Source organism: Canis lupus, chromosome 1 (assembly GCF_048164855.1).
Source record: "Canis lupus baileyi chromosome 1, mCanLup2.hap1, whole genome shotgun sequence".
Lineage (NCBI taxonomy): Eukaryota > Metazoa > Chordata > Mammalia > Carnivora > Canidae > Canis > Canis lupus.
In genome coordinates, this window is record NC_132838.1 from 82,385,000 (window position 1) to 82,398,168 (window position 13,169).

At 33.7% G+C, this 13,169-nt stretch overlaps 1 protein-coding gene across 5 annotated transcripts in view; it reads right to left on the reverse strand.

Moving 5' to 3' along the window:
* Positions 1–13,169, reverse strand: part of VPS13A (vacuolar protein sorting 13 homolog A) — a 235,170-nt gene that overhangs the window by 208,199 nt on the left and 13,802 nt on the right. For all 5 annotated transcript variants that reach the window (XM_072837699.1, XM_072837698.1, XM_072837702.1 and 2 more), the window contains exons 2-5: positions 9,120–9,163; positions 6,911–6,953; positions 4,131–4,226; positions 3,561–3,662 (exon numbers count right to left, since the gene is read on the reverse strand). In XM_072837699.1, coding sequence (XP_072693800.1) covers positions 3,561–3,662; positions 4,131–4,226; positions 6,911–6,953; positions 9,120–9,163 — 285 coding nt within the window. The remainder of the gene's footprint in view (positions 1–3,560; positions 3,663–4,130; positions 4,227–6,910; positions 6,954–9,119; positions 9,164–13,169) is intronic.

Consider the following 13,169-nt stretch of genomic DNA (forward strand, 5'->3'; position numbering starts at 1 on the left):
TATCAAAATCAATGTACTATACCACATTTACCAAAAAAAAAATATATATATATATATATATATGATCATCTCAATTAATGAAGAAAAAATATTTGACAAACTTCAATACTTTCATAATAAGGAGTCAACAAACTAGGACTAGAAAGAAACTACCTCAACATAATAAAGATCATCTAGAAAAAGCCCACATCAAACATCATACTTAATGTTAAGGCTGAAAGCTTTCCCTTGAAAAATCAGAGACAGCAAAAATGTCCAGTTTTGTTCATTTTTATTCAACATAATACTGGAAAGTATAGCCAGAGTAATTACAAGAGAAAAAGAAACAAAAGGCATCCTAATCAGAAAGGAAGGAGTAAAATTATTTCTGTTCATAGACAATATGATCTTATATGAAGAAAATGCTAACTACCCAACAAAGCAACTGTTAAAACCAATAAACTCAGCAAAGTAGTCAACACAAAAAAATCAATTGCAGGGGTGCCAAAGTGGCTCAGTTGGTTGAGGAACCAACTCCTAATTTCAGCTCAGGTCGTGATCTCAGGGTCATGAAATTGAGCCCTGCCTTGAGCTCCATGTTGAACATAGAGCCTGCTTGGGATTCTTTCTGTCCTTCTCCCTCTGCCCCTCCCCACGCTCGCATACATGCACACACACACTCTCTCTTACTCTCCAAAAAAAATTAAAAAATCAATTTCGTATTAATTCCCTAACAATGAAGAATCTGAGGAGGGAAATCACAGAAACAGAAACAAGCATCAAAAAGAAAAAAAAATAACTTTGAGACTAACAGAACCAAGGAAGTAAAAGATTTGTACACTAAAAATTACAAAACCGTATCAAAAGATATTTTAAAAGATATAAACAGAGGGAAACACATTCCAAGTTCATGGATTGAAAAACACTGTTAGTATGTCAACACTACCCAAAACAATCCATGGATTCAAAGCAATCCTTATGAAAATCCCAATTATACTTTATGAAGAAACAGAAAAACGCATTCTAAAATTCATAAGGAATCTCAAGGGGCTCTCACAGAGCAAAAAACAATCTTGAAAAAGAACAAAGCTGAAAGACTTACACATTTCCTGATTTTAATATTTACAACACAGCTACAGTAATCAAAACAAAGTGGTACTGTCATGCGGACATGTAAACAAATGAAATAGAACTGAGCACACAGAATAAACCCTTGCATATATAGTCAAATGATTTTTTAAAAGGGGCCAAGACTATTCAATCAGGAATGGATAGTAATTTTAATAAATGATGCTGGGAAGACTGGATATCAAGATATCCACAGCAAGAGAATAAAGTTGGAGCCTTATCTACAAATATATACAAAAATTAACTCAAAATGTAACTAAGATTTAAATTTAAGACCTAAGGGGTCTCAGGGTAGCTCAGTGGTTGGGTGCCTGCCTTCGGCCTAAGGTGTGATCCTAGAGTCTGGGGATCAGGTCCCACATTGGGCTCCCTGCATGGAGCCTGCTTCTCTCTCTGCCTGTGTCTCTGCCTCTCTCTCTCTCTCCCTCTCTCATGAATAAATAAAATCATAAATTAATTAATTAATTAAAGACCTATAACTTTAAAACTCTTAGAGGAAAATATAGGACCAAAGCTGCATGATACTGGATTTGGCAATGATTTCTTGCATAGGACACCAAGGCACAAGCAATAGAAGATGACAAAATGAATTTCATGGAAATTTAAAAATTTTGTGCATAGGACACTATCAACAGAATAGTTACACAAAGAATGGGATAAAACTTGCAGATCATGTATTTAGTAAGGGGTTAACATCCAGAATACATAAAGAACTCCTACCACCCAACAAAAACAAAAAAGACAACCCAATTAAAAGATGAGCAAAAGATACTTCTCCAAGAAGATATACACTTCTCCAAAAAAGATATACAAATGGCCAATAAGCATGTGAAAAGAGATGCCACTTCATCTCCATTAGGATGCTACCATGAAAAAAAAGACAAAATAACCACCACAGGCAAGGATGTGAAGGAATTGGAACCTTTGTGCACTGTTGGTGAAAATGTAAAATCATACAAGACCCTGTTGAAAACGGTATAGTGATCCCTCAAAAAGTCAATAAATAGTACAATTACTACAGATCCAGCAACTCCACTTCTGTGTACATACTCAAAAAAACCTGAAAGCAATCTCAAAGAAATATTCGTACTCCCATGTTCAGAGCAGCATTAATCACAATAGCTAAAGCACAGGAACAACCCAAGTGTCCACTGATGGGTGAACGGGCAAAATGTGATATATACAAAAAATGGAATATTCAGCTAAATATTCTGACATATATTCAGCTAAATATTCTGACATATGCTACAACATGGACAAATCTTGAAGACATGATGCTAAGTGAAATAAGCCAATTGGAAAAAGACAAGTTATAGGATTCCACTTATATGTAGTACTCAGAGTATTCAAAACGATAGACAAGAAAGTAGAATTGTGGTTGCCAGAGGTTGGAAGTGAGGGGGGTGGAATGGGTGGGTTATTGTTTAATGGGTATAACGTTTCAATTTTACAAGGAGAGAGACATGAAGATGGATGGTAGTAATGGTTGCACAACATTTATAAATGTACTTAATACCAGGGAGCTGTACACTTAAAAATTATTAAGATGGTAAACTCTATTATATGTATGCCACAGTAAAAAAAAAAAATTAAAAGAAAAGATGATTGGGGATGTTAGTGAACAACTACACAGGATATGAAAGAACTGAGAGAAGAAACAATTACAAGAAGTGTGACCAAAAATTGTATTAAATCTCCTTTAAAGCTTCTACCTCTTTGTCAAGAGGTTAAATGTTTATTATTAGATTTTACTTTTTTTATTGGAAAAAAAAATACATGGCAAGGTTGGTGATATAAGTATACACTTTTTTAAGATGCTTACAATAACAGAAGATATAAACAGATAACTAGGTTAGGAAGATCATTTTGTGTTTGAAGATAAGACAGGCTGCAGCATATTTACATGCTAAGGAGAAAGCTTTACCAGAGAGAACAGAGTACAAAAAGTACCTGGTGATAGTGACCACTGCAGAAGGGGAAAGGAATTAGTTTTCTGCAGGACAGCTCCTCCACTGAGAAAAGGGTTGAAGTAATGGACTTTGGTCTAGGCTAAATAGGAAAGGATATGAACCCAGAGAATAAACAAACAGATTTAGGAAAACAAATATATCAAAGGACTAAGTACCTCCAAAAGGTTAAGAATTGATATAGAGGATTTTTTTTTATAAAGCTAGAAAACAAAATATACTTGATGAAATTAATTATTACAGTTAAAAACTAACCTTACCCTCATAAGGTAGGTATATTATTTGTCATAAGGTAAGTTTCTATAAGTAAAATTTCTGTAAACATAATAAAATACAAAACCACGTTAAAATTCCCCACGTAATAAGATTCCTTCATATTTGTTAAATAATTTCAATGCCTCCAGAGAAAAGTAATATTCAAATGATAAGTATTTGTCTTTCCTCGGTTTTTTATTACCATTTTTATTTACTGTTTTCTTTCTTTACCTTGATCAGCTACTTTTTGTTTGGCTTCTTCTATTCGTTTCAGTTCGTGCTGTTTTGCTTCCAAGAGTTGTTTTTCTTCTTTTAAAGGATCGTATTTTATTTCTACAGGAAGCATAAAACGAATATTTAATTACTTTATACTCTTTCAAAAATATCCTTGAGTTGAAAATAATCACTAATTCAAAATCTGTAAAAATTTACAGTGAAAACCAATTTAATTTGAGTTTCCAAATGCTAATTTAAATATAGAAGTACCTCAGAGCAGGGCACCTAGGTGGTGGGCGGTTAGTTAAGCAACTGCCTTCAGCTCAGGTCAGGATCCCAGTGTCCTGGGATGGAGCAGGGAGTGAGGCTCCCTGCTCAGCAGAGTTTCCTTCTTCTTCCTCTGCTCCTCCCCTTGCTCCTGCTCCCTCTCTCACTCACTCACTCTCTCACTCAAATAGAGTCTTTTAAAATAAATATAAAAGTATCCCAAAAAACTTATCAGAAGTATTTTTAACATAATTATCAAAGATTTTTCCAACCACAAATAAAAGTACTTAAATTTCCAACGTTTAAAATTTGACTTACTAGAAGAAGGCACTATGAGTAAATAGATGTCTCCCAGAACAGCTTCAACTGGTTGAGTATACAGGTTTTTCCATGGAATTATAAGATTAAGATTACCTACATGATGTTTTTTAAAAAGGACAAAAAATATTATTCATTCAATTGTATTTACTTCCAGCCTATTGTCTGTCAGGCATTAGTAGAAGTAACAAAATAACAAACGAGTCACTTTACAGAAAGCTGTTTTACAACCAAAAACAATAAAAGCCTTTGTTGTAATAATCTGAAATTATTTGTATTAGTACTGTTGGAAAATCTACTACTAAATGATATTCTAAAAATTTACAAGTTTCTATTTACAGCAATCTGCAACACAAATGTAACAATGCTTTTCTGCCATTAACCAATAATCTTTGGTATAACTTTGATTTCTCCAATTATTACTCTAAATCACTATAAGAATTTACATAACACTTTCAAAAGATAGTCTATAAAATTTACTGTATATCTCATATATGTAAGTGTATTTTCCACAGAGTAAAATTGAGTGTATTTTTCAGAGACTACATATACATATATACAAACATAACATGTGTTTATGATTATCAACATTCAGTGAATGTATGTGCAGATTTCTATGGTAATAATCAAGGGTTATGGACAAGATTAGAAAACCATTCAAACTCAGTGAAAATGTTTTACTACAATCCAAAAGCAAAGTATTTTTTAAAGCATTAGACTTCTTAAAACTAAAAAATGTGATGTAAAGTATTCATTATATTGATTCTATCTTGTGAATTTAGAGTATTTCCATAATAGAAGTAAGGGGGAGGTGATTAAAAAAAAGAAAATATCCGTAATAGTTTTTAAATTCTTCAAGACTTTTTATAAACCATGAGTCTCTTCATTTAGAAATAGCTGCCATGACTAGAAAGGGAAAGATTACCGACATGACAGTTGCATTAACTGGCTAGCTTTTGGGGAAGGGAAAAAAAATCTACCTAGATTTATCCCATCACATAACCCCAAAATTCCATGTTTAAAAAAAATCCAAATGAGTAAAAGATTTCATTTTATAGGGATCCCTGGGTGGTGCAGCGGTTTGGCGCCTGCCTTTGGCCCAGGGCATGATCCTGGAGACCCGGGATCGAATCCCACGTCGGGCTCCTAGTGCATGGAGCCTGCTTCTCCCTCTGCCTATGTCTCTGCCTCTCTCTCTCTCTCTCTCTGTGACTATCATAAATAAATTTTTTTTAAAAATTAAAATATATTTAAAAAAAAAGATTTCATTTTATGTCAATCCAGAATAAAACAAACGATCTGATTTATAAGAAATGGATGATTTTCTGAGTGTTTAAATCAGAGAAGATAGCACCCATTTCAAATCTGTGTATGGTCTAAAATATAACCAGAATGAAATTAACACATTAGAAAAAAATAATTGTGATAAATCTGATACAATTTATAAATCTACCAGGTAGACTGCTTATACACACATATATTAATAATCCAAGAGTAAATAAACAAAACAGAGAACAGTAACAAAATAGCATTAAAGTAATCAAAGAAACACAAAGTTACTAATTTACCATTTTCACCAGTAAATTTTAAAAACAAAAACAGTTTTTTTCCTCCCATTATAAGGTATAGACTCCTAGAAAATTTGGAAAATACACAAAAATATAAACAAAGGCAATCCTAAAAATCTTTCAAATACAAATGCTTTAAAAATATGTATATATTTACACTTGCTATATGTGTAATTCTACATGCTAAATGAAAAAAAGTTGAAAGATCAGTTGAGATTAACAACATCTAATAGCAGCAAGGGAAGGGGCACCTCAGTCAGTTGAGCCTCCAACTCTTGGTTTTGGCTTGGGCTGGCTTGAAGATTCCCTCTCCCTACCACTCTCTCCCTCTCATTCCCCATCCTCCTCAAATAAAATCTTTAAAAAAAATAGCATTAAAACTAGTTGTAACCCTATACTGTTCATTTGAAAATGTGTATTTCTTTCACTCAACAAATTTTATCCTTATTATATGCCACGTATTGTACTAGTAGTAAGAATAAAAATAAAATTGACTTAAGAAACTTGTTGTCTAGTACAAGAAAAAAAATAATCATATTAAAGAATGACAGCTGCGGGCAGCCCCGGTGGCACAGCATTTAGCGCCGCCTGCAGCCTGGGGTGTGATCCTGGAGACCCGGGATCGAGTCCCACATCGGGTTCCCTGCATGGAGCCTGCTTCTCCCTCTGCCTGTGTCTCTGCCTCTCTCTCTGTGTCTATGAATGAATGAATGAATGAATTATTTAATTAATTAATTAAAAATAAAGAATAAAAAAACGCTCACTCTCTAAAGGAAAAAAAAAAAAGAAAGAATGACAGCTGCTAGGACAGAGGAGAGGTAGGAGAGGTATGCAAACAACCTCAGAAACTAAGTTTCTGGCCGCACTGCCTAGATGATCTAGACCTGACTCCTTACACCATATATCCATGGTCAATGAGAATATAGCAATCACTAGTCAGAAACCTAAGAAACCAAGACAGACAGTTATGCTATTAGATTTAATACATTCCCTGTGGATTAGCTCATTTTAACACCTAATAAGATATATAATTTCATAGTTTTTAAACAAGGGTATACGGACCACACAGTAATTTTAAGTTACCCACCTAAGTTCTCCATGATTTTTGATTAATGCAGAAACATTAAAAATATCAAATTAAAGACATACTAAGCATATCATTCTTATTGTATGCCCAACCAGGAGGACATTCAAATAAGCAGCACAGCTTACCTATATGACCAACTTTAACTTTAAATGGTACATCCAGTTGACTCTACAAAAACATCATATATAAAATATTAGTACATATACAGGCCAACAAAACAGACTATTTTCTTCCCAAAATTATTTAAAGTGTGTAAGTTAACCTACACCTTCTCTTTGTCCTCAAATATTAAATTTATAGATACACAATTATAATATTATTTTCAATCCACAAAATTCAGGAAGACTGATCATTTTTAAATAAAAAAAGGGATAGTTCTACAGTAATACAGACCACCTAAGTCACTCATGCCAAAAATCATACTGCTTTTACATTGTATGGGGTGGGGGTAACAGAGGTGAGGAATTTCACTGAACTAAGTGAACTAACTTGTAGGGAGGTTAATATGCCATTTTGCAAAAAATATCCCCACCCCCAAATTTCTCCCCATCCAACGGGGAAAAGGACAACCTTTTCAAAAAGTGGTGCTTAGGAAACTGGATATCCACACACAAAAGAATGAGGTTAGACCCTTACCTTATAACTATATATAAAAATTAACTCAAGATGGACATAAGACCTAAACATTAGAACCAAAACTACAAAACCCTTAGAAGAAAACATGGTAAAATCTTGACACTAGATCTGGCAATGATTTCTTGGATCATATCAATGACACAGCCAACAAAAGAAAAAGAAAACCAGATGAAATTTCACCAAATTAAAAACATTAGTGCATCAAAGGATACTGTCAACAGAGGCATAAGGCAACATAAAGAATGGGATGAAGTTGGGCAGCCCAAGTGGCTCAGCGATTTAGCGCCACCTTCCGCCCAGGGCCTGATCCTGGAGACCCGGGATCGAGTCCTGCATTGGGCTCCCTGCATGGAGCCTGCTTCTCCCTCTGCCTGTGTCTCTGCCTCTCTCTCTCTCTCTCTCTCTGTCTCTCATAAATAAATAAAATATTTTTTAAAAATGGGTATTATCAAAAAAACAAAAAATAGTGCCTGGCTGGATCAGTCAGTAGAGCATGTGACTCTTGATCTTTGGGTCATGAGTTCAAGTCCCACACTGAGGAGTACACTTAAAACTTTTTAAAAAGAACATTAAAAAAATAAATGTTAGCAAGGATGTGGATAAAGTGGAAATTACATATGTTGGTGGTGGAATATAAAATGGTTCAACTACCATGGAAAACAAGAATGCAGTTCTTGAAAAAGCTAAACATAAAATTACCATAAAATCCAGGAATTCCACTGATAGGTATTTACCCACAGGAACTAAAAATAAGGAACTGAACAGATATGCATATTGCAAATGTTATACCAGCGTTACTCACAAAAGCCAAAATGCAGAAGAAACTCAACTGTCCATCAACATATGAATGGATAAACAAAATGTGGCATACAGATATAGTGGGATATTATGCAGCCACAAAAAGAAATGATGTTCTGATACAAACAACAACATGGACAAACCTTAAAGGAATTATCCTAAGTGAGGTATGCAAATACAACATGGCAAACATAGCATGATTTCACTTATATGAGCTACAAGAAATAGTTAACAGGGTCTACAAGGAGCAGGAATGGAAGTTGTTTCTTAATGGTTATTGGGTTTCCTATGACCTAACAAAAAAGTTACAGGAAAAGATATTGGTTGATGGTTGTACAACATCATGAATGTAGTTAATATCACTGAATTCTCAGGTAAAAAAATGTGGTTACCACGTCATTAAAAGAAAATTTGAAGATGATTAGAAATTAACCATTTAAAATAAAATCATATAAAAAGAAAAAAAATTGGAAATATTTTTAAATGAGGAAAATCACGCTGTCAATTTGTGTTGAGATTCAAAGTCCACTTTGTATAAAATTCATTTTGCAAAAATTATTTTCAAAAAATTTTCTCAAACTTGAATAACTTAAGACAACAAAATAAATCAAGAAGTCTATATAGTTGTAAATGCACTGAATCACAAATTTCTTATACTCAAAACCTACCAGAAGGGTGCCTGCATGTTGGTTGGTGTTAAGTGTCCAACTCTTGATTTCAGCTCAGGCAGGTCATGATCTCAGGGTCATGGGATCAATCAAGCCCTATGTCAGGTTACCCACTCAGCAGAGAGTCTGCTGAAGATTCTCTTTCCCTCTCCCACTCCTCTAACCTCCTTCACTCTCATTCATGCTGTCTCTAAAATATATAAATAGAACTTTAAAATTTAAAAAAACGTACCAGAGCATTTTCTTTAATTTCAAGATTCTTCAAGGCCACAGCTCCTAAAAAAAATTTTTTTAAATAAAATTAAAATATACAATGCTTTCCATTTTAATAAGGCATACTTCATCCTTAAATGTTATAAATGATATAAAAATTATAATATGCATAACAGAAAATAATCTATAATTTCATTTATTAGTTCACCCTCAGTCTTTTTTTTTTTTTAAGATTTTATTTATTTATTCATGAGAGACAGAGAAAGAGAGGCTGAGACACAGGCCAAGGGAGGAGGAGGCACACTGCAAGGAGCCCAATGTGGGAATCTATCCCGGATCCTGGGATCACGCCCTGGGCTAAAGGCATATGCTCAACTGCTGAGCCACTCAGGCGTCCCTCACCCTCAGTCTTTAACTTAGTCTAAGATGTATGTTCGACCAAAACATCATTTGTTGTATATTCTGAACTCCATAGTTATAGCCCACTGTTAATGTATACAAACATTTTAATCAGAATGTCCAAGAGCTGTAGGACAACTGTAAAAGCTATAACATATGTATAATGGGAATACCAGAAGGAAAAAAAGAGAAGAAAAATAATTTTTTAAGTAGTAATGACTGAGAAATTCTCCCAAAATTAATGATAAAAACACCAAGCCACAGATGCAAAAAACTCAGAGAACATAAGACATGGAAATACTAAAAAATCTACAAGTATCATAATCAAACTGCAGAAGATCAAAACCAAAAAAAATTTGAATATGATCCCAAAATACCTCTTTTAGGTATATATCCAAAGTAAAAAACAAAACAAAACGTTGAAAAGATATCTGCCCTCCAATGTTTATTACAGGATTGATTATTCACAATAGCCAAGATATTAACTGTCCATCAACAGATGAATGGATAAAGATGTGATGTGATATAAATACACACAATGGAAATTATTCAGCCATGATAAAGAATGAAATCCTGCCAATGTGACAACATAGATGGACTTTAAGGGCATTATGCTTACTGAGATAAGCCAGACACAGAAAGAGAAATATTGTATGGTACTGTTTTTGTGTAAAATCTGAAAAAGCTGAACTCTTAGAGTAGGAACATGGTTACCAGGGGCTAGGATATAAGGGAACTGGGGAAATTAAAAGATACAAACTTGCAACTAGGAGATGAGTAAGTTCTGGAGATCTAATGCACAGCATTATGCATTATAGTCAACAGTACTACTGTATTACATATTTCAAAACTGCAAAGACATTAGATCTTTAATGTTCTTACCACAAAAAAGAAATGATTATTCGACATGATAGAGGTGTTAATGAAACTACAGTGATAATCATACTGCAATATACAACTACCAAATCAATGTGTTGTGCACCTTAAACTTACACATTGTTATATGTAAATTAGGTCAACAAGAAAAATCTTGAAAGAAAGCAGAAAAAAGCAAATTCCTGGACAGATGTACAAGGAATAACTGAAATAAAAATTCACCAGAGAACAATCCAAAGCAGACTTGAACATACAAAAGAACGAATTAGCAAACTTGAAGTCATCTGAAAATGTAGAGTGATGCCCCTCCTCAAAAAAAGTAAACAGAGGCAAACAAACTTGAGGCATCATTCAATGGATCAGTATAAGCATTTATAAGAATCCCAAAAGGAGGAAAGATAGAGGCAGAGAACTTAGAAAATTTAATTTTCAATAACAAACAAAATGTAAAAGGAAACAAGTGGAACTTTAAAAACATATGAAACGTTCTACTCAACAAGAGCAGAACACAATTTTCTCAAGTGTCATGGAACATTCTTCAGGATGGGCCATATATTAGGCAACAAAAAAAAAATATCTGAATAAATTTTAAGAAGCTGAAATCCTAAAAGGTATCTTTTCTGATAACAATGGAATTAAAATCTATGGAACTAAAACTGAGAAATCCACAAATTAGTGGAAATTAACACTCTCAACCAATGAATGAAAAAAAATCACAAGAAAAACCTAAAAACTTAAAAATAAAAATGAAAGCATAACATACCAAAATTTATAGGCTGCTATAAAGGCAGCCCCAGAAAAACTTACAGCTCTAAGTGTTTACACTAAAAAATAAATTAACACCTTAAATTTACACTTTAAAATAGGAAGAGATTAACTAAGCCCAAGCTACAAGAGTAATAAAGTTTAGAACAGAGAGAACTGGGCAGCCCGGGTGGCTCAGTGGTTTGGCGCCACCTTCAGCCCGGGGCTGGATCCTGGAGACCTGGGATAGAGTCCCACATCAGGCTCCCTGCGTGGAGCCTGCTTCTCCCTGTCTCTGTCTCTGTCTCTGTCTCTCTCTCTCTCTCTCTCTCTCTTTCTGTGTCTCTCATGAATACATAGGTAAAATCTTTTGGGGGGGGGCGGGGAACAGAGAGAACTAAAATGAGAACAAAAAACCCAATAGAGAAAACTGATGAGACCAAAAGTTAGTTTGTATTTTTGAGGAACCAAGAAAGAGAGAAAAAATAATTAAAATCAAGAATATAAGAGGGAATACTACCAATTTTACAGAAAAAATAAAAGATTATAAAAGAGTAGTATGAAAAACTATACATCAACAAATTAGATACCCTAGATGAAATGGATAAATTCCTAGAAAAACATACCCTACCAGTAATGAATCATAAAGAAATAGATAATCAGAACAGACCTATAATAAGTAAGGAGATTTAATCACTAATCAAAAGCCTCCCAACAACAAAAGTCCACGACAAAATGGTTTCACTGGTGAAGTCTACCAAACTTTTGAGAAAAACACATTTCTCAAACTCTTCCAAAAAACTAAGGAGAAGGAAAATACTTCCAAATGCCATCTATGAGGTCAGCATTAATCTGATACCACACAAAGATGCCACAAGGAAATTACAGATCATTACCCCCAGTGAATACTGGCACAAAAATCTTCAACAAAATATTAGCAAAGAAAATTTAACAGTACATTAGAAGGATTATACACCATGACCTAATACTACTTCTAGAAGGCAAGGATGGTTTAACATAAGAAAAAATCAATGTAATACACCACATTAACAAAATGAAGGGGGGATAAAAACATATGATCATCTCAATCAATGAAGAAAAAGCATTAGAAATTTTTCAATACACTTTCATGAAAAAACACTCAATATATTAGGATTAAAAGAAAACAACCTCAATATAACAGAAGCCACACATTATAAACTCACAGTGATCATATTCAATAGTGAAAAACAGGTCTTTTCCTCATCAGGAATAAAAAAAGGGTGCAGGCTTTTGCCAATTTCATTAAACATAGTACTGAAAGTCCTAGCCAAAGCAAGTGGACAAAGTAAAAGGCATCCACGTTGGAAAGGAAGAAGTAAAATTATCTCTATTCACTAACAACATAATCTTATGTGAAGAAAATCCTAAATTCACCATAAAAAAATGCTAGAATAAATGAATTCTGCAATATTGCCAAATACAAAATCAAAACACAAAAATCAGTTGTTTCTTTATACTAACAATGAATAGTCCAAAATAAAAATCAAGAAACAATTCCATTTAAAATATCACAGTAAATAATAAAATATTTGGGAATAAACTTAGCCACAGGGGTGAATGATTTGTACCTTCAAACTATAAAATACTCCTGAAGGACATTAAAGGCACATACAACCAGGAAGACATGCTCATAGACTGGAAGACTTAATATTGTTAAGATGACAATACTACTCAAAGAAAACTACAGAGTCAATACAACCCACATTAAAATCCCAGTTTTTGTAGAATCAAAAAATCCATCTTTAAATTAATGCGGAATCACAAGGGACACCCCCATTGTTAAAATAATCTTTTAAAAAAGAGGGGTGAAGAAAAATTGGAAGTCTCCCTCTTCCTAATTTCAAAATTTAATACAAAAACATAGTAATCAAAACAGTGTGGCACCAGTATACAAACAGGTAGACCAATGGAATAGAACAGAGAGCAAAGAAATAAATTCTCACATATACAGGCAAATGATGCTGACAGGGCTGCCAAGACTACTTAACTTGGAAAGGTTACCAAAAAG